Genomic DNA, 25,431 nt, shown 5'->3' with positions numbered 1-25,431 from the left:
AGCAATGTGGCTGCCCCCCCCCAAGCCATCTCTGGGGCTCACCCCAAAGGCCCCCGTGGTGTCTTCCTGACCCACCCTAGCCCAGCACCCGGCATGTGGTCCTGGGGGCGCAGCCTGGGGTCACGGCTCCTGGCAGGGCCCTGCTTGGAGGGCACGTCCGAACGGGCTCCTGGGCTGCCCCTTCACGGGCACAGCACACACCCCAGGCCGTGTGGGGTAGGGCTCTGGCCTCACCGCCGCCTTTGGCCCGAGGGGCCCCTGCACGGCTGACGTGGGCGCTGGCAGGGCTTCCTGCTGCTCACCGTGATGCCGCCGAAACCTGCTCCTGCTGGGCCTTCGCCTCCAGCTGAGGCCCGGCCCTTGGAGAGCCCCCCGCAAGGCTGGGGTGCGGGAGCCTCCAGGGTCTGCAGAGACGGCCTGACTTGGGGAGACTCAGCCACTGGTGGCCGCGCTTAACCTGAGGCCTGCCCCTCACCGGTGGCACCCGCAGACCCGAGGCCTGGGCGCTGAGCCCACGCTCGCCGGGCACCCGCGGTGCGGGCCGCCTTCCCAGGGAAGGTCAGTGACCGGCGCTGGGAAGCCCCCCCAACTCCCCCCATCCCCCCCATCCTGCCCGGCCCCTCTGCTCCGCAGCTTCCACTTTGCAGACTTTATTTCATTGGGAAAACAGAAAAGGAAACGGCCCTCCGGGCCCCGCAGACATGGCAAACACGTGTGGGCAATAAATACGCGTGTACATTCAAGTATGGGCGTGCCCGGCCCCTGCGGGACCACCCCATACCCCTTCGGGGGCCATCACCCTGCACCCAGCCTCCAGCCACCCCCACCAGGGGGCCTCCCGGGCTGGCTGTGGGCCTGGCAGGGTCAGGCCGAGAGCAGGTGGCCTGGGCCCCCAGGACCTGGGCGCAGCCGGCCCGCGGGAAGGCAGTGGTGTCAGCGCCCCCGTGGGGCGGGGTGAGTGGGGCTGAGCCCCAGCCAGCTGTGCTGCTGCCGCCCTCTGGCCCTGGGCACGCCCACCCTCGTGCCCTCTCACCTCTGCCACGGCGCAGGCGCAGAGCTGGGCCCGGCTGGGCTCCCAGGGCCTGGGCAGGCCGTGCCCCCCAGGTTGGGGTTGTGGAGCCAGGCATGGCCACCCCTGGCCCAACGACCCAGCTGGGTACCCGGCAGGCTGCTGCCTCTGGGCCGCTGCTTCCAGGCCCTGCCCCGCCTGGCTGGGACTGGGGGGAAGCAGGGGTGGGGGTCACGTCCATGCTGGGCCGTCCCTGGGAACCGCCGTGGAGGACAGAAATGCCCGTGTCCCCGGCTGCCCCCAGAAGAGGCTGAAGAGATCCCGGGGGCTCTGGGGATGTGGCAGGGGGTTCACATTTGGCCGGGCAGGGAAAGGCATGGAGGGTCTACACAGCACCGGGGTTCCGGCCCACATGCTGGAGGCCCGGCCGGCCTGGGGCAGGGGCAGGGCTGGGCCGGCCTGCGGAAGTCAGGTACCGTGTGAGGGCGGCCCAGGACACTGGGGTGCGCCTCCCTCCCCAACGGCAGCCTGGCCTGAGACTGCTGCCTGGGAAGGGAGACGCCGTGGGGGCTGCGCCCCGCACCCAGCTCAGCGGGGAGGGCCGGGGGCTCTGAGCTGCCTGTGGCCATGGTCTCGGGAGGGCACAGCTTCTTGGGGGCCGTGGGCATCCTGGACAACGGGGAGCCTGCGTCCAGGAGCGCGGGGGGGCCTGGCTTGGGCTCCCGACTTTAGCTGGCGCCGGGCGGGCACTGCTGCCGCGGCTCAGGTGGGCCGCCCGCCTCCTGCTCCGGGCTGCCGGCAAGGTCCACCCGCTGCTCGTCCATCCGCTTGGCCTGCACCCTCTGGATGAGGCTGAAGAAGTCCTCGTCGGGCATGGTGGGGCCGCGGGGCAGCACGTCGGGCGGCAGGCAGCGCTGGTCGTCGATCCTGGAGGACTGGGCGGACACGCGCAGGTGAGGCCGGCCGGGGCGGACACGCGCAGGTGAGGCCGGCCGGGGCGGACACGCGCAGGTGAGGCCGGCCGGGGCGGACACGCGCAGGTGAGGCCGGCGGGGGCGGACACGCGCAGGTGAGGCCGGCCGGGGCGGGCACGCGCAGGTGAGGCCGGCCGGGGCGGACACGCGCAGGTGAGGCCGGCGGGGGCGGACACGCGCAGGTGAGGCCGGCCGGGGCGGGCACGCGCAGGTGAGGCCGGCCGGGGCGGACACGCGCAGGTGAGGCCGGCGGGGGCGAGGCCCGGGCCGTGTCCGCTCGGGAGGGCCGGTCAGCGGCCTCCAGCCGTCGGGATCCACCCGGGACGCAGCCCCGGCCCGGCCGGGCCGCTCGGGGGCCGCCAGGGGGGCGTGGGGTCCCCGCCAGGAGGGGGCGCCCAAGACCACCGAGCCCAGCAGCCCCCGCGCGGGCTGCCGCTTCCGGGCCGGACCGGACTGGACCCTGCAGGGCGCTCAGGTGTGTGGGCGCGCGCGGGCGGCCCTGGACCCCTCCGCGGGGCCGGGGGGCGGGGGGCCGGGGCAGCCGCCGGAGCGCGCGCGCGGAGGGCTCGGGGGCGCGCGGGGGGCCCGGGGCGCGCGGAGGGCTCGGGGGCGCGCGGGGGGCCCGGGGCGCGCGGAGGGCTCGGGGGCGCGCGGGGGGCCCGGGGCGCGCGGGGGGCCGGCTTCGCGGCGCGGCTGCACCTGCCCGGGCTCTGCGGAGGGAAGGGCGGGTCTGGGGTCTCCTCGGCCGCCCGCCCCCCGCCGTCCCCGCGAGGCTCCCCCGCGGCCGCAGGCCCCGGGGCGCGCGGGCGGGCGCACCTGGCACTTGACGAGCATGTTGAAGAACTCGTCGCCGGGGTCCTGGGGGCCGCGGTCCCCGCGCAGGTGCCCCAGGTTGTTGTGCGTGATGCGCAGGCCGGGCAGGCTGCCCACGCTGGCGCGCTGGTCGTCCAGCCGGCGGCTCTGCGAGCTGGCGATGAGGTCGAAGAGCTGCTCCGTCTGCGGCGAGGCGGGCGGCGCGGGCCGGGCTGCGGGGAGGGCGGTGAGCGGGGCCCGGGCCGCCCCCCTTTCCCCTCCCCCCCCCCCGCCGGCTGCCCGCGGGACCGCCCCCCCCCCCGGCCGGCGCCCACGCGCGCTGCGGGGTCGGGGGGCCGGCACCCCCGGCGCTCGGCGCGGGCAGGCGCTCGGCGCGGGGCTCCGCAGCGGGGCCGGGGGCGGGGGCGGGGGCGGGCGGGGCCGCCGGGGGCACCCACCGAGCCGCTCCTCCGGGGCGGGGCCCGCGGTGGCCTCGGCGGCCCCGGGCGGGCCGTCCTCCAGCGGGCAGCGCTGGTCGTCCATGCGGCTGCTCTGGAACTTGCTCAGCAGGTCGAGGAAGCCGTCCTCCTCCAGCGACGGGGCGCGCGGGGTGCTCTGCGGGGAGGGGGGCGGTCAGCCCGGGCCCCGGCCGCAGCGGGGGGCACGGCCCGCGCCCCCACCGCCGACCGCTCCGGCTCCTGGGGCACCGCCCCCCCCTCACCTCCCCAGGCGTCACGCGGCCCCCGGCCCACTCCCTGTCACCTCGGCCCCCTCGCCCACCCGGCGCCTCCGCAGCGACCCTAGTTCAGCCATCACCACCGCCCCTCCCGGCAGCCTCCCGTGCCCGCGCCGTGCCCGCGCCGGAGGCCGCCCCTCCGCAGGCTCCACCCGGCTGCACCCTGTGCCCCGGGCTCGCTCGGCTGGGAAGGAGCGGCCCGGGCTGGGCGAGGGGCCGGCCGGCTCTTTACATCCTGGCCGTGGTCTGCGCCAAAGCCCTGCTGGCGAGGATGGGTGGACCCCAAGGTGCCGGCACTCTCGGGTCATATCACTGAAGGCAAGGAGCCCAAGTTGAGGGAGGTGCCGTCTCTTGGGTTCCGCTCTTGAAGGGTTCGTCCCTCCTTTGTGGCGTTTGGGCAAAATATATTGATAAGGTGCTGAAACAGTGGGCAAGCCCAGAGGCGGCAGATCTGTGGGCTGGGCCCTCTGGGGTGTTCAGGAAGAAGGTGCTAACGGCCCAGTCCTTCCTCCACGGGCTGCACTGGGTGGCTGGGGGCTCCGAGTTGCCCCAGATGGCAGGGAATCCGGGAGACACCATGGTGTGTCACCTGGACTGTGGGTGGGAAGGGAGAGGGGTGCTTGGAGGGTGACAGTTCCAGAGGGAGGGGTGGGCGGGCTGAGAAGCTTGAGACCAGGTCCCTGGGCCTGGCTGAGCCTCCCCACAGGGAGGCCTTGGGCCAGTGTGCACGGCCACGCGGGCACCCCCGCCCCAAGGGCAGGCAGGCCAGGCCCCACCTAGTCTGGCCCAGGCTGGGCAGTGTGGCTCCCCCGGCACGTCTGTTGTCAGAGGGGCCCATCCGCCTCCCCGCAGCTGGCACCCCCGCCCATGTCTCCACAGTCGAGGCCTCCCCAGGGCAGGGCCCACGGAGAGGCCGCTGCAGCACAGGTGCTGGTGACTGAGGGCTGGGCTGGGGGACGCGTGCCACCCGTACCTGCCCACCCCCATCACCAGCCTGGCCTGGAGCTGGCACAGCCCCCAAGGTCACAGCAGCGAGGGCCAGCCCAGGCCAGGCTCCCAGGCAGCCAGGGGCCATGTCGAAGGCCTAGAACAGGTCTCGGCCAGGATGGCACCGTCTCCCAAGACCAAGAGGGCTGGGGTGGTGCCGTGCCGGGAGGACAGCTGAGCCAGAGGGCAGGACCAGAGTCATGGCTGGGGGGGTTCAAGTGCCCCCCACAGTCACTCAGGCGAGGAGTCGGGCTGCCCCCCAAGTCCTGTGAAGTCGGTGGCCAGGCCTCAGGGACCTGCAGGCCAGGCAAAGGGTGGCTCTCCCGGCATCAGCCTGCATGCAGGAGGGGCTGCGTGGGTGACCCGACGTCACAAGCCCTCTTTCTGGGGTCCCTAGGGCTCAGCACCTCCACTGCCAGACATCATCACTGCTCCCCACCCCCAACCTCCCCAGGGCTGAAACTCGGGGCTCAGCAGACACCCCTGAAGGAATAGGAAAGTTTGCTTATGTCTCTCCTGGCACCATCACACTCCGGTGGGGCGCCAGGCCGCCCCCCCAAGTCCAATGAGGCCTGAGACAGGGTCACAGAGGAGGCTCCTGCCAGCACCGCCCCTCCTCAGGCAGCAGCGGGGCCCAGACCTAGGCCCCTGCAGGCTCAGCAGGACGGGGAGCTGAGGGGAGCTCACCTCCAGCGCACCCCTCCGCCCCCCTCCCCCCGCCCAAGTGCCTCCCTGCTCACCCTCCCTCCCTCCCTCCGGCCAGACTCTTGCCCGTCTCCGCCATGGAGGAGCCTCCCCTCAGCCGGGGCTGCCCCTCCCAGCCCGGCCGCCACTCAGAGCTGCCCACACCCGCCGGGCAGCAGGCGCTGGCCGGGCAAGGCTTTCAGGGAAGTGACCGCTGGCGCCCCGACCGCACGTCCTTCTGGCCCTATACATCTCCCCCACCCAGGGCCACCCCCCAGCCCAGGGCCTCCCGGGCAGCTGTCGCCTGGTCCAACTTCAAGGAGCCGCCTGTGTCGGGGCCCCCCAGAGGCCCCACACTCACGCGGGGTGTGCGGCCTCCACAGCAGCAGCAGCAGGCACCACGGGGCGCTCAGCCAGGCGCAGCCCAGGCGGGACGGAGGTGCCAGGTTGCCTTCCGCTGGGACCCACCGCGCTGTCAGCGCAAGGTTTAAATAGGCCCCGGGTGAGCGCTGGGCCCGCCCCGGCCCGCCCCCCGCCCCCCACCCCGCTCGGCTCCAGCCCGCGCACACATCACAGGCAGGCAGCTCTGTAAACACAGCTCCCGGCGGGCGCTCTGCCCTCGCCCGCTGGGGCACCCACAGGGCAGACCCCGCGGCCCAGCCTTGGCGCAGCCCCTGGAAGGCTGGGGCGGCTGAGCCTTGGACCAGGTCCGGGAGCCCAGCCTCGCTCCCAGGGCCGCCCTTGTCAGCGGGGCCGGGGTGCGCCCGGCGGGAGGGAGGACGGGACCGGGACGGGGCTACTGCACCCTCTCGGGTCCGTCTCTCGGGAGCTCGAAGCTGCCCGACCGCCCTCCCCCATCGTGGCCCGCGGGCGGACAGGCCCTGCCCAGGCCGCCGCCCCCGGAGGGCTTGGGCTCAGCGCCCCGGCTCCTGCCCTCCAGCTGGGGCAGCCCCACTCAGGCACTCACAGGCGCCTCCGGGGGGCCGGGCAGGGTGCCAGGAGCTGACCCTGGCCTTGGAACCCCAGCTCTGCTGTTAGCCAGCTGGACACCCTGCGGCCAGCATCTTCACTAGCCTGCGCCTCGGTTTCCCCTCTGAGAACGGGTGGAAACAGCCCAGTGACGAGCCTCAGTGTCGGCGGCTGTCTGTCCGGCAAGACCCCTGCACGGGGCCCCGGGGCCCACCTCTGGGGCTGAGACCCCGGAAGGCGGGCGGGTGTGGGCCCGTCGAAGGGGGCGGCTTCCCCTCAGCTGCCTTTCCAGGAAGGCTTTAAAAACAGCCTCGTGCAGGGAGGCTGATGAGGTTTGGGGTGCGGGGGAATCCACACGACAAGCCTGTCTTTGCTCCCCCTGCTGCGGGGAGCCCTGGCAGCTGGGGCACAGGCTCAGCTCACCCCCGCCCCCACCTCACCAGGGAACAGCGGTGGGTGCACACGGCGCCGTCACGTGGGCCACAGCCCGGGGCACAGGCAGCGGGTCACGAAGCCTGTGGCCTCCCTGCTCCGGCGCGCCCTGGCTCCCGCCGCCCGGCACGCCGGGCCCTTCCCGGCCAGGCCCGCTCCAGGACCCCCACCTTGCGCCCCGCGTCGCCCAGGGGGTTCTCTGGGCCCACAGTCCACAGCCAGCCCCGTCAAGGCCGGGGCGGGGGCAGGAGAGGCGCCCTGACGCTTCGGGTGCCAGCACCAGCCGGCCCCACGGGGGTCCTGAGCACGGGCCCCCCGGGATCTCTCCTCCCCCTGGGGCAGCCTGGCTGTGGGCGCCTCCCCCCACCTCTCTCGCTGGGCACAGACCCTGGCCGAGGCGGGCAGCTGGGGTCAAACGGGGCCTCTGAGGCCTCGCCAGGCTGGTGGCAGAGACGGGCGCGCAGCAGCATCTGGGCTAAGAATACCAGCGGCGCCCACGCCCCCGAGCGGGAAGGGGCTGATTAAGCCTCGCGGGGAGCTATTTCCAGACCGATCCTGGAGGCTCAGACCAGGTGTTCCGCGGGGCTCCGGCCGGCCTGCACCCATGGGTGGGGCCCAGCCGCGCGCTCGCCCTGGCCCCCAGCTCTGACCAGTGTCTGCGCCTCACGGGAGGGCGCCCAGGCTCCCGGGCACGCGGGCTCCGCCAGGCAGGCGCAACCCGGTGCCCACCCCCCCCACCTCGTCTGCCTGCTGAGCCCCAGCACGGCCCCCCCGTCCAGCTGTGCACACACCGTCCACCTGTCACCCGCCGCTGGATGCCGCGTCCCTGCGTGGCCCGAGGACCCGCCCCGCCGGGCCACCTGCCGCCCCCTCCACAGGCCTCCAGGCCAGCTGCAGGGTGCCCGGGCGGTCGGCAGGCCCAGGACCTCTGCCCGCAGCGTGGCCGGCCCCGCCTCCCAGACCCACCGTGCGGCGCGGCGCCGGGCAGGGGGACGCCCACCCACTCCGCCCTCAGCGCCCGGGCTGCGGCCTACCGTGCGGGGCACCTGCAGCCGGACGTCGGCGCTGCTCAGCGGGGAGCGGCTGCCCTCTCGGGGGCTCCTGTCCGCGGCGTCCAGCCCCTCCTGGTACTTCCTGCTCCTCCCAGAGAGGGGCAGCGCGTCCCTGCCCGGCCCCCGCCAGTCCCCCGCGTGGTGGCTGTCTCCATTCTGCTCCTGCGCGGGAGGAGGCCGGGCATGGGTGAAAGGCCCGACCCAGGCTGGGGGGGACGAGCTGCCCCGTCTCACGGACACGCAGGCGCTCGGCCCGGGGAAGGGGAAGGGTGGGCAGCAGGCCCAGGCTGCCAGGGGGGGCGCCGCGGGAGCTGAAGCCCCACGCCAGCAACACGCGGCCCTGGCAGCCCTGGGCCTTGGCCCCCGCAAGACCCCCACAAACTGAACCCCACCTGCATTCAAAGAGCCGGGGGCCTTGGGCTGCCCCCCCAAAGCCACACAGCATGTACCCCTGCAGGTGCAGAGCGGCCGGGCCAGTTCCCAGCCCCAGCTCCGGAGCCCCCGAGCCAGTGTGGCCTCCCTGCTTGCAGCGCCTCGGTGCTGAGGAGTGGGCAGGAGAGGGGCTGGGCCGGACCCGGAGCTGTGGCTGGGGGCGGCACAGGGCCTGTGTGGGAACCAAGGGGCCCCCCTCCCCAGGATGCAGTGATGTGGGGGGACCCCGTGATGTGGGGGGGAGGGGCTGGGGCTGGCCCCACGGGGGCCTCTGAAGCAGACGACCCGCCCCCGACCTCAGAGCAGGCAGCACATCTGCCTGCCCCTGGGGCCTCCAGGCGGCTGAGCACACACTGCTGAGCCCATCACCCCCCCACCCCGTGCTGCCCCCCGCCCTGCCCACTCACCCGCTCCGGGGGCAGCCTCAGCAGGTGCCAGGTCTCCGCACTCAGCCTCTGTGTCCTCTTGGGCCTGGCCCCTGGAGGCAGTGGCCGGTCAGTCCTGGGCGCGTCAAGCCAGCCCCACGTGGAGGCCGACATGCGCCACTCTGGGGGTGCTCCGCAGGGGCCTGGCCCACCCCCACCTCCCACCCAGTCCCCCAGTGTGGAGCCGCCCGTCCTCCCCGCGTGCACAGGACCCGGCTAGCTCAGCACCCGGGCCCGACTCCCGGGGACGAGCAGGTGGCTCTGGGGCCCGCCCCTGCCCCTGGGGGTCCCCCATGCACCAGCCAGTGGGGTGGGGCGGGGCCAGGGGAGGCAGGGGTGCGCTCAGTCTGGGACCTGCACTGGCCCCCCTCAGGGATGGAGGCTCCTTAGCAGAAAGTGGGGAAGATGGGTTGGTCCATCGAGCCACCAGGTGCTCGAGGGGTCGGGATCGGGAGCCCCTGAGATGTAGCAAGGGGGGCCTGTGAGGGTGGCCGGGGCTGGGGGGCCTACAGAGAGCACCTGGCTGAGCCATTCCTGATACCGGGGTGCAGCTCGGTCTCAGGGGACCCCTGGCTCTGCTCCAGTGTGCGGGGCCGCTGGCCTGGCATGAGACCAGCCCCACCGCGCCCCAGGCTGGGCAGCGAGCACCCGTCCACCCAGAGCCACGCGGCCCAGGGGTACGGGCTGCGGGCACAGCAAGCTCGAGCCACACAGCAGAGGCCTCTGGGGTCCTCCCACGCCGCCTGCACTGGATGGCATGGGGAGGGGGTGAGCCAGCGCTGGCGCCTCTGCCCTGACCAGCGGGGCCTCTGCCCTAGCTGGTGGGGGGCCAGCGGGAGTCAGACCCCCAGGGACTCCAGAGGGATCACACGGGGGCCTGCTGGGTCGTGGGGTGCTGGCTCGGGAGCACAGGGGAGCCCTATTCTGCTCACCAGCACCCCCTCAGAGCTTGTCCACGCTGAGGGTCCTAAAAACGGCTAGACTGGGGGCTCCCAGGGCGGTGGGACCCTGGAGGGGGCTGGCCAGGGCCCATCTGTGCCCCCAACAAGAGCCTGGCGGGGAGCTGGGGGCCCAGCTGCCCCCCCAACCCTGGGCTAAGACAGCCCAGTCATCCCCACACCCAGCCGTGCCCGGGCATCGTCCCGCCGCCGGGGGTCACCAGGCTCCTGCAGCCCCCCCACGGCAAAGGCAGGCGGCCCCTCACTCACCGCGGCGAGGCAGGGCCCCGCTGCAGCCCTCGCCGGGGCCGGCCAGGGGGTGGGGGTCCAGGCTGCCCTCTGACGCCGTGGGGGCCCGACTCGGCATCCCCGCCTCGGGGGCCGGGCGCCCCTGCTGCCCCTGCCCAGCCTGGCCCTCCAGCACGCCGCCGCGGGCCCGGCGGCTCGGCTCCCGGCCGGCAGCGCCGAGCGGAGGTGAAGGCGGCCCGGCCCGGCTAAATGCGCCTCTGTCTGGAGGGAGTGTGGGCGCCGGGGCCGGCCAGCTCCAACGGCCGCCCTGACTGGGGGCATTCAGGCCGCTCCGCTCCGCGCGCCGCGCCCCTCCCACCCGGCGGGGTCTGGCACCCGGCCTGGGCACCTCCCCTCCCCGTCCGGAGTCCCTGTCCCGCGGGCCTCTCCACCCCTCCCCGGCCTTCCTCCCCCGCCGGGCCCGCCTGGCCCCTGGTCCCTCCCGCACGCGCCAGCGGGGCTGCTCTGCCCCTCGGGACCCCACCTACCCGCCAGCCTTGGGGCCCCGGGGCGCTCCCTGACCTGACGAGGCCCTTCCCTGGCCGGCCCTGTCCAGACCCGGCCTCTGCCCGCCGCACGCTCTGCGCGCCCCCCGCACACCAGGGGGGGGGGGTTGCCGCGGGCGCCGGGACGTCGGCCTGAAGGTGAGAAACCAGCGTCTGTGGGCAAAGCTGCCCCGGCCCCGCGGCCGCTGCACCGCCGGCCACACGCTGCCCCACCTTCTGCCCCCGCCGCCGAGCACCTGTCACTCGGGGTGCTCAACCCCCGTGGGTTTACTCTGCCTGCCCTGCTTCCGGCGCCCCTCCAGCTCCCTGGCTGCTGCTTCTAGGGAACGTGGGGTGTGGCGTCTCTGGGGTGCCCACACAGCCCCCTGCCAGGTTTGGGGGCACTGGGAGCACCGCGCCTGGAGGAGCAAGGCCAGGGCCGGGCACGGGAGGTCAGCGGCGGGGAAATCTGCCACTCGGGGCCCCAGGCGGTCCGGCCGAGAGGGGAGGGGGTTGGGGGTGTCACTGGCGTCAGAGCACAGGCAGGCGAGACTAGCTCTCGCCTCAGCTAGGCACGGTCCCCAGGGTGCCCGGGCTTCCCAGAGGGGACACTGAGGCAGAGCTGACTGGTGCGTGGTGGGACGAGAGGACGAGCAGCAGGAGTAGCCGCTGGGCGCCAGGGACCACCCTGTGGGGCGGGCGGGCAGGGGGCACCCCTGAGGCTCAGGGCTGCACCCCATTATGTACACCAGGCATGGGGGCTGGCTCGGGAAACCCAGCGGGTCATGCACCCAGGCAGCAGCGCAAAAATGTGCTGGTTCCCTGCCCTGCCCCCCCCACCCCGCTACCAGATCCTCTTGGGGCCCCTGCGAAGTGGGGGGGCCATGAGGGTCACAGCTGGAGCCACAGCGGCTCCAGGTCCCCGGTAGCATAAAGGGCCTTTGTTCTCGCCAAGACAGGAAAGGAAGCTCCTGGGTCCTGGACCAGGGCCTGGCCCTCCCCAGAGCCCTCCCCCACAGGCTGGCAGGCCTGCCCCAGACCCCGGGGGCACTGCCCAGAGGCGGGCCGGCCAGGAGTGGCCGCGAGAGTCAGAGAAGGCGCCTCAGCCGAGAAGGCCCGCCCCGGCCAGGCCCCCGGGAGCCCAGTGCAGCAGCCACACCGCAGGGCCCCTGGACGCGCCCGGGCCAGGCAGCCACACGCCGCACCTCCCAGGCAGGTGGCCTTGTCCCGCGCCCCCAGCGGCCGGGGGGGTGAGGGCGGGGGGAGGCGGGGGGGGGTGAGGGCGGGGGTGAGGGCGGGGGGAGGCGCGCTTTCGGAGGCCCTGGCAGGGAGGGCCGGGCCGGGCCGGGCAGGGAGGCCCGCGGGGGGGCGACAGAAGCTCCTAGTTCCCGCCGTTGACCCGGCAGGTGCACCCCCTCGTTCCCAGAGGGGTCCGTCTCCAGGAGTCCCAGATGCTACTGCTGGGGTCCCGGAGGGCAGGGGCCAGGTGCGCGGGTAAGGCCGCCCCCAGAAACCGGGTCTGAAGGGCAGATCCCAGGGGGCAGGGGCCAGGGGCTGCGCTCCACCGCCCCACCCAGCCACGGCACCCTCAAGACAAGAGCGGCTGTGGGTCCACGAGCTTTTCCTCCCTCCCTCCCCCCCTCGGCCTCAAAGTGAGGGGCGACACATGCCCCCTAAGACAGGACAGCGCCGGGTGCCCGCGGACCCACCCCCAGCCCTGGTCTGGTTCCCGGCGGGCCGAGAGGCAGCCCCAGCAGCACAGCCATGCAGCGGCTTGAGCCAGATTCCCCCAAACTCAAGAACCAGGGTGGGGTGGTGAGGATGGGGTGCTGGCTCCCGGCCCACCCCCTGCGGCGGGGGAAGCCAGCGCATAGCCGGCCCCCCACCGCGCTCCGCTGTCTGCTTGGCACGGACAGCCAGGCCGGCACGGCACGGCCAAGTGCCAGGAGTGCCCAGCGGCCGTGAACAAGGCGTCACGGCAGGTTCTGCTGACCTGGCCCTGCCCCGCGGGCCCCAGCGCAGGGCATCCTCGGTCCAAGACAGGGTCTGTGGCCCTGGACGGGTGGATACCAGGCTGGCAGGGAGCAGCCTCTTCCCCTCAGCCTACCTGGAGCCACCGGGCCACAGCCCAGGGACCGAGCTGCCCAGAGAAAGCCCAGCTGGGGCCCCCGGCCCGTGGCATCCTCGCCCGGGAATGCCCCCTCCCGTCCCGGCCTTCCTGACGCTCCTGGCCGCAGGCTGGCTCACAGCCGCCCTCCCCCGTGCGCCCGTCACCCCGGCTGCACCCCTGCGGGTGGCAGCCCCTGCGGGGCCCTCTCCTGGAGAGGGGGCCAGTGGCAGCCTCCCGCTTAGGAACAAAGCCCACCCCTCCCACCGCGCCCCTGCCGCCGCCCCCCGCACCCCAGGCCCAGCCAGAGAGCCCCGCCCCCGCTCACCTTGGGCCTCATAGCCGGCCAGGTCCGGCTTCTCCGCGGCTGCCGGGCTGGTCAGCCGGCCCAGCGCCAGCTGCAGCTGCGCCACGTTCACGCGGGCCGTGAGCTCCCCGCTGCGGTCCCCAATCTGCAGCCGAGCAGGCCAGGTCAGGGGCAGGGGCTCCCCTGGGGTGGTCAGTGACCGCGGGGCTCTGGGGGAGCCAGTGCCTCGCTGTGCCCAGGGAGCCTGGGAGGGGTGGCTGTGCCCCAGCAGAGCCCTCATTCTGGGACGCTGGGGTCCTCCTCTTGGGCTGCGAGGGCAGCTGGCCTGCCGGCTGCACCTTCCTTGGCCCCAGGGCCTCATGCCCACCCCTCAGGCACCATCAGCAGCCCCCCAGGGGCCAGGGAGCTGAGGCTGGGGGACGCTCCAGGGCATGTGCGTGGCCGGGAGAGAGACTTGTGCGGGCTCTCCTGCCCCTCCTGGGCACCAGCTGCCCCTGCATGGGGCCACCCCAGCCGACAGCTACAGGGAGGTGGTGTCCCCCCAACTAGGGCTGCTGCCCAGGCAGGTGGGGCTGGGGGTGAGGTGGGGGATGGGAGCTTCACGCTGCCGCTGGCAGGTCGTGTGCACTTAGGGTGTCGGGCATCCCCACGGCCCAGCCGGGCCCAGTCCCATCAGGGCCAGAGGGACCGGCTATGGACCTGCCCACGGGGGACATGAAGACCCTGGGGGTGCCAAGCAGGCCCCTCCCCCCACCCGCACCCTGCAGCACTCAGGAAGCCACCAGGTCTCCAAGGCACAGGTGTCTGACCCGCGCGGCACCAGGCGCACCTGAGGCAGAGGCCCGGGGTCCACAGCGGGCCGGGCAGCGGCTGGGGGCCTGGCTCACCTCCTGGGAGATCTCCAGGTGCTTCTTGGCGAAGGTCAGGGCCTGCGCTGGGCTCCCCATGGACACGTAAGCATTCCCCAGACTCCAGCATGCCCGGCCCTCGCCCACTCTGCCAGGGAGGGAAACTGAGTCACGTCTGCATCCACCAGCTGGGCCATCTCAAGCGCTGGGGTGCCAGCAGAACCAAGTGGGAAGGACAGGGCCAGTTCTGGGGGTCTCGGGGTATACATCCGGGCAGCTGCCAGACAGGGTACATGGCTCTGCCACTGAGTCCCCAGACAGGCACCCCACTGGGATCCCAGGAGGCCGCGTGGCCGGTGAGGCACTAACAGGGGCACCCACAAGCTGCCAACATAGGGGAGAAGCTCTAGCGTCTCCCTCTACTTTTCTTCCCCTTGAAACCATGAACTCAGAGTGCCCTGGCGGAGGCGGCAGTCCCGGGCGGTGGACAGTGGGGGCGCATCAGGGGGTGCGTGGGGGCTGCGCGCCTCTCCTGGCCCTGGGCGGCCAGCCGGGCCTTCTCCGCGGCTCCCTCCAATGGGGGCCGGTGACCCGGAGTCCGGGGTCATCGCTCCTTGACTGGGGTCACCTTCCCACGCGCCATCTAGTTCTCACGGCCCCTTGAGGGAAACGACACCCCATGGGGCCGCCGCTCTGGCCCTGAGCCTCTCCCTGCTGGCCAAAGCTCTGGCCCGCGGCCCTGGCGGCGCAGGGGTGGCCGCGCTGCCCACCCGCTCCCGCTGCCCGCACCTGTCGGCCAGCTCCTGGGCGATGAGCAGGTGGCGCAGGTGGTACTCGGCGGCGCGCTCGTAGTCCTGCAGCAGCGTGTAGGTGTTGCCCAGGCTGTAGCAGGCCTGCGCCTCCACCGCCTGGTCCTTGAGCTGCCGCGACAGCTGCAGAGTCTTTCTGCGGGGTGGGCGCGGGGCGGGCGTGGGGTGGCCACGGGCTCCGCTCCCAGTGCCCGGGCCTGCCCGCCCATCACCTCATCACCCCAGCCTGTGCGGGCCGGGACGGCGCCCCCTCCGGTCCCGACGCCCCGTGTGCCCACAGCCACCCGGCGTGAGGCAGGGGCCCTGGAGCCGCACGCCCCCCCACCCCCGGCAGGGGCAGTGGAAACCCCCAGTCCGGGGCCCTGGTGCGGGGGCAGGGCCCAGGCGCCCTCCTGGGGACCCCTCCCTCCCTCCGCAGCCGGGGGCGGGGCCCACCTACTTGTAGTACTCGGCGGCCACGTCGAAGCGCCCCAGGAAGATGTGGGCGTTGCCCAGGTTGCTGTAGGCCCTCCTCTCGGCCGCCTTGTCTCCAAACTCCTTGGCGATGGCCAGGCGCTGGGGACAGGGCGGGCGTCAGGGCGGCCCGGGCGGCCGCCATCCCGGGCGGGGGGGGAACGGCAGGAACGGGGGGCCTCACCTCCTTGTGGAAGGCCGTGGCCTCCGCGAAGCTGCCCAGCAGGTAGTGGGTATTGCCCAGGTTGCCGTAGGCCCTGCCCTGGGCCGCGCGGTCGCCCAGCTCCTTCACCAGGGACAGGTTGCGCCTGCGGGCGGGAGTCTGAGCGGCTTCCAGCACAGCCGCCCCGGCCGTCCCCGCAGCCCGGGGAGCCGCCCCCACCGCCCCGCAGCCCGGCCAGCCGCCCCCTGCAGCGCGGAGCCGTGCCGGGCGTGCTGGCGGCGGGCACCCGCGGGGAGCACTCACTCATAGAACTCGGAGGCGCGGCGCAGCGCGTCCCGCACACCAGGGGGCAGGTGCCCCGGGTCCTGCGCGGTGCTCCAGGACAGCTGCTTGCCCTTGGCGTGGCACACGTTGCCCATGTTGTACAGTGCCCGCGCCTCCCCCACCTGCGGGCACAGGCGGGCACTGTAGCGGCGACCCACCCATGGCGGGCCGGAGGCCCCGTGGTGGGCCCTGGCAAGGGCAGGGCCGAAGAGGGGCACGGGGAGCTCCTTCCAGCCGAGGCGCCCCTCAGAGTCTGGGGAAGGTGCTCCCAGCCCATGCGTGTCCCCAGGGGGGCAGGAAGGGCTGCTGCCGAGCGTCTCACCCACGCTGGGGCCTGCCTCTGCAGCCGCTGTCTCCCTGGGGCCGGAGGGGGGCCGGCCAGCTCAGGGGTCAGGGGGAGGGGGCGTCCTGGAGGAGGGGTGCTGGGGGGCGCCTAGCATGGCCCCATGGTATCGGCTAGAAGTGCCCTGCTTTCTGTGGGGTTGGGGCTGGTCCTCCCATCCTCCTCCCGGGGGGCGGCAGCAAGGCGCTGTGGGCCTGGCAGGGGCCAGGGCAGCCGCCCACCTTGTCCCCCTGCTCCTGGGCGATGTCCAGGTGGCGCTGGCAGCAGATGACGGCCTCATCGAAGCGCCCTAGCACCTTGAGGGTGTTGCCCAGGTTCCCGCTGGCCTTGGCCTCCCCCATGCGGTCTCCAATGGTCCTGGGGTGCAGGGGAAGTGAGAGCCAGGCACCCGCCAGCCCTGAGCTCAGCAGGGGGCCAGAGACCCGCCTGGGGCTGGTGGGCACCCCCTGGCCACTGGGTACGGCAAGGGGGTGCCCGTCCAGGCGCACGTGGCTGGCGTCTGGGGAGAGCCTGCCCATCCTGAAGCAGCGGCCCCACGTGAGCTGGTGGGGCGGGGAGGGGGCTGCAGCGGGGACTGGGGGGGCTGGAGAACCAGCCTTGCAGGGAGCCCTGCATGGGTTGACTGCGCGTTTGCCCGCGGACTAGAGGCTGCGCGGGCCTGGGGGGCTGGAGCAGCTCCGCCGCACTGGGATGGCCGCTCAGGGGGGTGGGGGTGCAGGCCGAGGAGATGGAGGGGCCTGCGCCCCAGTCGCCCACCTCACACCACCCCCCGCGGCCCGCTCGGGGCTGGAGCCAGGCCGCCCGCAGCCTGGAGCCGGTCCCCACGCGGGCTCGGGCCCACGGCCGCGTGGCTCAGCTCCGACGCCCTCTGGGGCACCCCCGGCCCCCGCTCACCGGGCCAGCAGCAGGTCGTGCCTGTGGTACTCCAGCGCCCGGGCGTACTCCTTCAGGTAGAAGTAGGCGTTGCCCAGCTGGCTGTAGATGGCGCTCAGGGTCTTCAGGTCCTCCGTGCCCACCTGCACGGCCGCCTCAAAGAAGGCCACGCCGGCCTTGAAGTCCCCCGCCTTGCAGAGACGCTCCCCCTCCAGTGCCAGCTCCAGGCACGAGGCCTCCATCCTGGGGGGCAGGAGGGTCAGGCGGGCACCCGGGGACGCTCGGGCGCCCGACACCAGTCCCCTTGGGTAAGTGCCCGGAAGGAGGTGCCACGGGCCCAGTGCTGCGCCCGCCTCCAGCTGGCACGCCCGGGACTCAGCACCCTGAACCCCAGCGCCTGTCCTCCGAGAGCGCCGGGGCCGAGCGCCGGGGGAAGTCCCCCAAGTCCCGGACACCCCGCCCGGGGCCAGCACCTCACCAGCCTCAGAGCAGCCCCAGCAGCCTGGGGCCCGTCTGAGTCCGCGGAGGGGCCGCGCCCAGAGAGGCGAGCGGGTCGAGGTCACGCAGGCTGGGTGTGGTCCGAGTGCCACATCCCACGGCGGGGACCCCACCTGTAAGCTCTGGACGGGGGCCTGTCCTCCCCTCTCCCGCCCCCACCCCAGGGCCCGGCTGCCTCAGAGCCAAGGTCAAGCACCCCTAGGCCTACCCTGCCGGCCCCACCCTAGGAGCTGGCGGGCGGGCAGCAGGCGGGCTGAGGAACAGCTGCCCCAGCAGCTGCCCGATGTCTGCTGCGGTGGGAGGAGCCCAGGGGACCCGGCACCAGGTGCTCCCCATGGGGGCCGGCCCAAGCAGGGTGCCGGTGGGCAGGGCCCACCCACGGCTCACTCTGACCCTTGGCCAGCTGGGCCCAGCCGCCCTGGCCCCAGGCATACCGGGCATCAAGCGGCACCGGTCAGCTAAGGGGCGCGTCGCTCCCCCCAGCCCTGGCAGAGGGGGCAGGCCTGGCGGGGCAGGCAGCGTGGACCCCGGCGCTTCCTGGCCGTAGCAGCCCCACCTGGCCCAGCCCGGCCGCCAAGAGCGCAAGACTCCACTGAGCAGAGCCAGGCGTGGGGCCCGGCCCGCTCGCCTCCTCCTGAAGCCTGTTTCTGGCCTGCTGTCCCCACCCGCAGGCCATGTCTCCCCGGGCCGCTGCAGCTGGCCTGGCACCAGCTCCCGGGCTGGTGGTGGCAGAGTCAGCAGCACGGAATGCAGAGTCCAGGCCACCCAGTGCCTCCCCCTCCCCTGCCGAGCAGGATGGCAAGGCCAGAGCCAGCCCGAGGCCAGCCCGAGGCCCACTTGGGGGTGACCGGGGAAGAGCAGCCACGGTCCTGGAGAGACAGTTCGGTGGCTGCTGGCACCGGGCCCTGCTCCCAAGGGTGTCCAGGCCAGGGGCGCTGCCTTCCTTGCCCTCAGGCTTCTGTCCAACGTCCTGTGGGCACAGCCGACTCCCTCCGGGAGCTGCCCATCCACCCCAGGACAGCCCGGCTGAGGGGCGGGGCAGGACCGGTACCCTCCTCCATGCCCAGCTCTGAGTCTAGGCTGCCGGCCACCCTCTCCCGTCTCTTGGGCTGGCCTGGCAAGGTCCCCTTCCTAGCCAGTGAAGAAGGTTCTGGAGCCTCTGTCCCCCACACTATCTCCGCCAGTCTGTGACTACCTGCCCCGGCCCTGGGGACGTGCGGGGCCGCAGCCACACGGCCCATCTGGAGTCTGCCCGCTAGCCGGCCTCCCTGCGCCTGCCACCAGCCGCCCTGAGGGAGCAAGAGACCCACGGGCGGTGCCCCGGCCTCCAGGTTGTGGTCTGAGGACTCCCCGAAGCCGGTCGGTCACACTGGGGGCGGCCTTCTGCCCCGGCCTCTACCAGGGGCTACACAGATGCCCAGCCGGTGGACGAGCTTGGGCTCAGCGCCTGCAGGCGCAGGGGACAGCCCAGCCGGCCCGGCAGCAAGCGGGCAGCATCCACTCCACGGCTCACTCCACCCCAGCTGCCTGGCAGCTCCCCGCAGGGCCGGCGTCCCCAGCAGCCAGACCGCAGGGGCCAGAAGGCGGGCAGGTCTGCCAGTCCTGCGCCGGGCACCCTTGAGGAAGCCGAGTGGGCTCCTGCTGGCCAGCCTGCCGCCTGGCTTGGCACCCCAGCCTCTTGCCCCGGCGCCTCCTGCCCTCACCTGCCTGTCCCCACCAGACCCCGCGGTCCCCGGGCCCAGCTGGTCTCCAAGCCGGGCCAGCTCCCCGCGTCCGCACCCGGGGCTATGCCCAGAGGCCCCTCTGCCAGCCTCAGCCACCACCCTCTCTGGAGCACGCTCCCCGCGCCTGCCCCCTCCTGAGACCCCACGGGGAAGGCCCAGGATGTCCTTTCAATGGGGGGGCGGGGACTCCCAGGGAGGAAGGACCCAGGTGTCACCACCAGGAGAGCAACAAGGGTGAGGCTCCCAGGGAGCCGGAAGGGGCCCTGTGAGAGCAGCGCGGGGGGCGGGGGGGCTCCCCCGCTCCTGGAGATGTCCCTGCCTGTGCTACTGGGGCACCCCCTAACAGGTGGGGGTGCCCGTTCCAGCCCAGGTGAAGACTCAGCTGTGAGGAGCTGCCTGCCCCCTGCCGCGAGCCGAGCTGCCCGGGGTCTGAGCAGTCCGCCCCAGCTCTGGCCTCCGCCCCAGCGCCCTCCCGGGCCCACTGGGACATGAGGCTCCTGGCACCGTCCCTGGGCCCGCTTTATAAGAACGGAGCTGGCACCAGCAGGAACGGGGGTGTGGGGAACACCCCTTTGGCACAGGCAAGGAAGAAAAGACATGCCTGGCCCTGAGGAGGCCCCCCAAACCACAGGAGCGAGCTTGCACCACACGGAGCCAGTCCAGCCTGCCAGCCTGCGGGCCCCTGGGGCCCCCCACAGCAGCCACTTCCCCATGCACAGCCTCCCGGACACCCCGTCTTCCAAGCGGCGGAGGCCTCCTCCCAGCAGAGCCACGGGGCCTGAGGCGGCTGCCGCGACAAGGCAGTGTGGAGTCCAGGCGGGCAGTGCAGGCCGGGGCCCTGGACGCCGCACACACGGTCCCCCATACACACCCCCCCCCCACGCACGGGGCCTGGCGGGCCAGGAGGCCCCCCCAGTCTCCGGGGCTCTCCTCAGCTCTCCGTTCCCAAGCCCCCTCCCGGGGACCTGCAGGGCCCGCCTCCTGCATCAGCCCTAAAAACCCACCAGCAGCCCCTCCCCCTGCAGGGGCCCAACTTGGGGCTCAGCGCTCAGTCCCCGAGGCCACACAATGGGGGCTGTGTCTCTGGCCAGCAGCACAGACCAGGCCAGGGGGCAGCGAGGCCTCCTCCCACCCGCCAGCAGGCCTTGCTCTGCGTGTGGGGCGGGGAGTGTGCCGCCCGGCGCGGCGGGGTGTCCGGGGGCCGGGCTGCCAGGTTTCAGGGGTGACGTGGGGGAGGGGGGCAGGACCACGATGTCCCCCCAAGTCCGGGCCCGACAGGCCCACTGTGGGGAGCCGGGCTGGCCTCTGGCCCGCAGCTGCCTCTGCCCAGCACACGCCGCCCGCCCCGCCGGGCCCTGCCCATTCTGGCGGGGTCCAGGCCGCCAGCGCGCACAGCCGTGGGGACACCTCGGGCTGGGAGTCACCCGGCAGGCTCGCGCCCTGGCAGGCACCCTGGGCAGGGCACCCCGTCATCCTGGCCGCGGGCGGCCGGGTCACTGGCCCCACACACCCACCTGGCAGCCGGGCACCGCACCCCGCGGAGGCAGATCCTTGAGGAGGGCCTGGGGGACCTGGGGGAGAGGCCCAACCCCACACAGTGGGGTCCCTTCATTCCACCGCCCCCTGGTCCGGCACAGCGGTGGGAAGGGGCGCCAGGAAGGCTCCTGGGTGCCCCTCTGCAGGCCAGCCGCGGGCCGCGCCCAGGACTGGGGGGCGACCCCAACCCCGGCGCCGCGCAGGCAGCACCCGCGGGCTGTGCAGCCCCCCGCGCCGGCCTGCTCTGGGGGGCCAGAGGGGCCAGGAGGCCGCTGCGCCCCCACCACGCGCCCCCTGCCCGCCCCGGCGCCCCCGCGCCCCCCCCCACGCGCCCCGCGGCCAGGCTGCGTCCCCGCCACGTTGCGCCCGCCTTTGTTCAGGGGCGCTGGCGCCGCGCCCGCGCCCGGCCCCCCGCGCCCGCACCCCCCCCCCCCCGCGCCCGGCCCCGGCCCCGCGCCCGCCCCCCAAGCCCGCGCCCCGCGCCCCGGCCCCGGCCCACCTGGAGTGCAGGCGCCGCGCGGCCGGGCCGGGCAGCTCGTCGGCGGGCGGGGCGGGGCCCGCCATGGGGCCGGGACGGCGGCCGCACCCCACGCTCGCGCGCGCCCCGCCGCAGCCCGGGCGCCGTCTCCCCGCGTCTGTCCGGCCCGCGGGAGGCGCCGGGAAGTGATGCGCGGGGCCCCTCCCGCCGCGTGATGTCAGCGCCGCCCGCCGAGGGCCCCGCCGCTGGGGAGGGGCGCGGGCCGGCCCCCCGCGGGGTGGGGCCTGGCCTGGCGGCGCGGGCTCCCCGCCCGCCCCTTCCCCGCGCCCGCCCCTTCCCCGCGCCCGCCCCTTCCCCGCGCCGGCGCTGGCGGGGCGCGGGGTGCCCTCAGCTACCCGCGCACGCCTTCCCCGGGCGCCCTGAGGTCCGGGCCAGCGCCCCCCACCCCCCCTGCCCCCGGGACCGCGTGCAGCTGCCCTTCCTAGCTGGACACTTGGCAGGGGCGGGGATGTGGCCACCCGCGCCGCCCTGCCACGTCCAGGGCCGCCACCTCGGCTGAATTCCGGGGCGCGCCGTGGCGGGGGACCTCGCCGAGGCTGCCACCACCACCCCGGCGCTGCGGGGAGCCCCTTCCAGCGGCCCTGCGCGGGCAGGACCAGCTCCGGGCACCTTGCTGGCCTCCCCTGGCCCGCTCTCAACCCAGCCTTCCTGGCACCGCCCGGAGCCTCCAAACTCTGGGAAAGCCGCCGTGACAGGGGCCGGGAAGCGGGCGGGGCCCTCGGGAGCTCCTTGGCCTCGGGGAGGGCGGCCTTGAGGTCTGGGCTCCTGGGCCGACCCTCAGAGCCAACCGCAGGACTCCAGGACGCGGCGAAAATAAACACGAGCTCCGGGCCGCTGGCCCCGCTGGCTTGTTTTCCTACGGAAGGGGCGGCGGGAATGGGAACCATCTGTGCCCGGAGCACAGCCCCAGGCTCGGCCCACGCCCTCCCCCATGACCACAGGAGCCGGCCAGGCCTTGCTCCCGGCCTTGGCCGCCGCTGCCAGCGCCCCCACGGTGGGCGGTGCTGGCCCTGCCGCCCTGCCCGGCCTCTCTGTGGGCACCCTCAGAACTGGCACCAGGGTCAGGTCAGGGACTGCGCAGCCCCCCCCCCCCCCAGCCAGGCCCCAGTCTCTCGGTCCCAGCGCTGGCCATCAGGAGGCCATCCCGAAGCCCCCAGCCCCCGAGCCCAGGGCAGGCGCCCAGAGAGCTGGAGAGTGATGGAGCGTGCGTGGCCATGAGGGACCCCGCCCCCTTGGGAAGAAGCAGGGTCGCTGGCTGGAGCAGCCCCCCCTTCCCCCAGAACTTCCAGGGGGCTGGAACCCCGGGGGTGCCGGGCAGCGAGCTGGCCAAGGGCTCAGCTGAGTCGGGTGAGCGGGGAGGCCGGGGCTGCGTGACCCGCACCAACCGTGCCCTCCGAGCCGCGCCCCGGGTGGGTTCAGCAGCCCGCAAGGGCCATGAGGGTTGGGGTCCAGTTGTCGCTGTGGCCCTGGGGACACCAGCCTCTGGGGCCCTACTGCTGGGCATTGCTCTGGGTGCTGCGGGGCCCTGAAGGCCGTCCTGGCGGGGTGGGAGCCTCGTCCGTGCCGCACCACGACTGTCCGGAGACCTGACTCCCGGGGGCAAGCCCACGAAGGAAGGTGGGTGTCACCTCGGCCCTCGAGCCACCCAGGCGCCCCCATCCCAAGAGCAGGGGTTCCGGCGGGCGGCAGGACTGAGCGGATGGCAGGTCTGGGCAGGCGCTCCTGGCCACACGCTCCATCGCCCCAGCCCTCTGCTCTCCCCGACGGGAGCGGTCGCTGGCCGGGCACACCTGGGCGCCTGGCACATGCCATGCCATGACCCCCTCCCACGCCTCGTGCCCCAGCCGGGACAGAGTGCTCCCCAGGAGGCAGCGGCACGCCCCTCCGCCCATCCCCATGGGCCTCCGTCCCCAGGGGCTCTGGAGGGGAGGAAATGATTTCCCACCTGGGGCAGCCTCCAGCCCACGGCGGGCAGGTGGGCGCAGCTGGGCAGCACCAGCCCACAAGCCCGGGCCCCATACTTGGATCGCCCAGCATTCTTCTCCTTAAAGATTTATTTATTTCTGCACACAAGAGCTGGGATCCAGGCCAGAGATGCGGGGGATGAGAGGACTCCCCAGAGACAGAGCGGGGAGCAGAACAGGCAGACGGACTGAAATCCACAGCGGAGGGGAGCAGCGGGGAGACGGGAGGGGTCTGCCGCGCCTGGCTGGCCGGGGTTGAGCTCGTGCTGCCGAGGTTGTGGATTGCTTCGCAGTGCGGTGCTTAACCCCTTGCGCCTCCGGGGAGGCCCTCGCCCAGGATTTAGCGTCAGCACCCCGCGAACCCCTCCATGGGCCCTGCCTGTACCACCCAGCCCCCGGCACCCCTCGACCTCCATGCAGATCAGGCAAGGCTGTGACACCAGCTGAGTCCCTGCCTCGGCGCTTCCCTGCCCTGGACCCTGCGGCTGCGGGTCTGGCAAGAGACACGGGGTTCTGGCTGAGTCCCGCGGGGCCTGGGGCCGGGCTCCCAGGGAATGGAGGCGCCGCGGGTCAGTGGAGGGCCAGGCCGGGGCCTGAAGCCATCTAGGTCACAAAGACACAGCACGTGGGCTGCGGCGGGATGCGTGGCCTCTGAGGCCCACCCGGGGCTGGGAAAATGGGGTGTCCTGTTGCCGGCGTGGCAGCTCCCAGCTCACGGCCTCCCTGCCCTACCTTCCCCCGTGGCCACCCCCACATTCCTCCCTGCAATGCTGGGGCCACCTCCAGGCCACTGCTGAGGTGCCCCGGGGCGTGATGGGACCTGAGCTCGGAGCCACCTGGAGGGTTCCACCCTGGGGGGGAGGCGGCCTGGATATCGGCACTCACGCCATGCGCACACGCACTCACGCCGTGCACACACTCACATGCACACGGGCACTCACGCCATATACACACTCACGCCGTGCACGCACACCATGCAAACTCACACTGTGCACACTCACGGGCACACCCACGCCTACGGATCTGGTGAGTGGACGTTCAGCTCTACACGCTTCCGGGTGGTCCCAGGTGACAGGACACCCAGTTCTGTGCGTTTCCAGCAGCTGCTTCCCCAGAGTCTGCTCCCCTGGGGCTCGCGCCCGCCCAGGCCTCAGGTCGCACAGCCCTGGGGTGGAGGCGCAGGGAGGGCGGAGGGTCTAGGGCCTCATGCACAGGGAACCCGGAAGGAAGCGCCGTCCACCCACGGCCACACACCCAGGAAATAGCTGCGGGAGGCGCTGGCCACGCAGCATTCCTGGGGCTCTCGCTGGCAGCTGCAGGCCTGGTCACTGCACGTGCCCCGGACGGGGAGGGCAGACACACGGGCAGCGGCGGGCGCGCAGGGCCATGGCGGCCTCTCTGGGCTCCTCCCTGGCCTGTGACTGAGCCCAGGGCGGGGGGACACACCACGCTGGGAAAAGCAGAGGGACACACGCAGACGCAGACGCAGACGGGGAGGCGGGGAGAGGGAGGGCCGCAAGGAGAGCGCCAGAGACCCTGCGGGGAGGGGCGGCACAGGGCCTGGGAGGGAAGGACTTGGGGTAGAGCTTGTGGCCCCAGGCCTGGGGGGGGGGGACCCTGGGTGTGGCAGGGCGGAGTCTCCCAACAGCGGCCTGAACCAAACAGAACTAGGAGGGGGCTGTGTCCCCCAGACAAGTCAGGAGGGGCAGCGGATCCTTCCCTTCGGGGCACCCGCCCACCGCCCACCAGGAGGCTCCCCACCCCGGCCTCTGGGGGAGAGCAGGGGTCACACCCTCCCTGTGGGGCCCAGTGTGACCATCCCCTTGGCTCCCACCCTCAGGGGTGAGACACTCACCGAGGGGCTGGCCCTTCCCCTGGAGCCCGGAGGGTCCCCCTGCTTCTCCCAGGGTCTGGGGCTCTGGCTGGCCCTGGTGTCTGCACCAGGCTCTTCCGTGGGTCCGCTCGATGGTCGCGTGGCCCCCGTGGCCCTGGTGCCGTGTAGCTGGAGTCCCGTGGTGCCTCGGCCTCATGGACCCTGCCCCTTGGCGCTAGTCACGAGCACAACCGGGACCCGGGGTGCTCTCCAGAGACACCGGGGCTGAGGTGGGGCCACTGCTGGCCGGGCCTTGCAGTGTCCCTGTGCAGAGTGGAGGGACAGCGGCTGGCCGTGGGGCCATGGGACGATCCTAGAACTGGCTCTGCCGCACCCAGGCGGGTGGGCACCCAACCTCCGGCCTTCCCTCTTGTCAGTGGGGCTGAGGAGCCCGGGGCCCAGGGCACAGGAGAGGCCGCTGGGGACAGCAGCGGGAGAACTGCTCGCCTCTGCTGTCCAGTGCCCCCGCCCGGCATGCTCTGGCAGGCGCAGGGCCTCCTGGGCAGCCCTCCCCGGCACTGCAGGTCTGGAGGGGGCCGGGCCACCAGGGCCCCAGGGGTACAGTTTTCAGGTCCCCCCTAGGTGATGCCCTGTGTCCACGGCCCTGGTGCATCTGGGGCCACGGTCCATCCAGCTGCTCGGGGCAGCGCCGGCCTCCACGCCAGGCACCGAGCTGGGAGGAGGGGCAGCGGACCTTTCCGTGGGGAGGTCTTGTGCCAACCACGCTCCGGGCGGGCGCGGGACGTTCCAGAGGGGCTGTGCCCGTCCCGACAGCTGAGGGGGTCTGCGGAGGCAGGAAGCCCTGGCCTCAGTACCCTGGCCTCACCCTCGCCCGCCCTGCCCAAGCGCTGCCCTGGGTGACCGGCCG

General features: G+C 73.6%; 1 protein-coding gene across 3 annotated transcripts; it reads right to left on the bottom strand.

Annotated features, from left to right (window-relative positions):
- Positions 1 to 708: 708 nt before the first annotated feature.
- Positions 709 to 20,752, bottom strand: GPSM1 (G protein signaling modulator 1; the record flags this gene model as incomplete). 3 transcript variants are annotated; one of them, XM_084237146.1, is made up of 14 exons in its annotated part: positions 709 to 1,944; positions 2,800 to 3,071; positions 3,234 to 3,390; positions 7,618 to 7,797; positions 8,475 to 8,545; positions 12,639 to 12,762; positions 13,505 to 13,613; positions 14,255 to 14,410; positions 14,714 to 14,829; positions 14,912 to 15,035; positions 15,194 to 15,336; positions 15,779 to 15,914; positions 16,452 to 16,673; positions 20,688 to 20,752. In XM_084237146.1, 14 exons carry the CDS (start codon positions 20,750 to 20,752, stop codon positions 1,738 to 1,740), a joined length of 2,082 nt encoding a protein of 693 aa, XP_084093272.1. In that variant the 3' UTR covers positions 709 to 1,737. The 3 variants fall into 3 exon arrangements, with proteins under 3 accessions (XP_084093272.1, XP_084093273.1, XP_084093274.1); XM_084237147.1 differs by having other exon boundaries at positions 2,800 to 3,008; XM_084237148.1 differs by lacking the exon at positions 7,618 to 7,797 and having other exon boundaries at positions 2,800 to 3,008.
- Positions 20,753 to 25,431: the final 4,679 nt, after the last annotated feature.

Source organism: Talpa europaea (genome assembly GCF_964194135.1).
Source record: "Talpa europaea genome assembly, chromosome: 7".
Taxonomy (NCBI): domain Eukaryota; kingdom Metazoa; phylum Chordata; class Mammalia; order Eulipotyphla; family Talpidae; genus Talpa; species Talpa europaea.
This window is presented reverse-complemented; position numbering and strand designations above follow the sequence as displayed.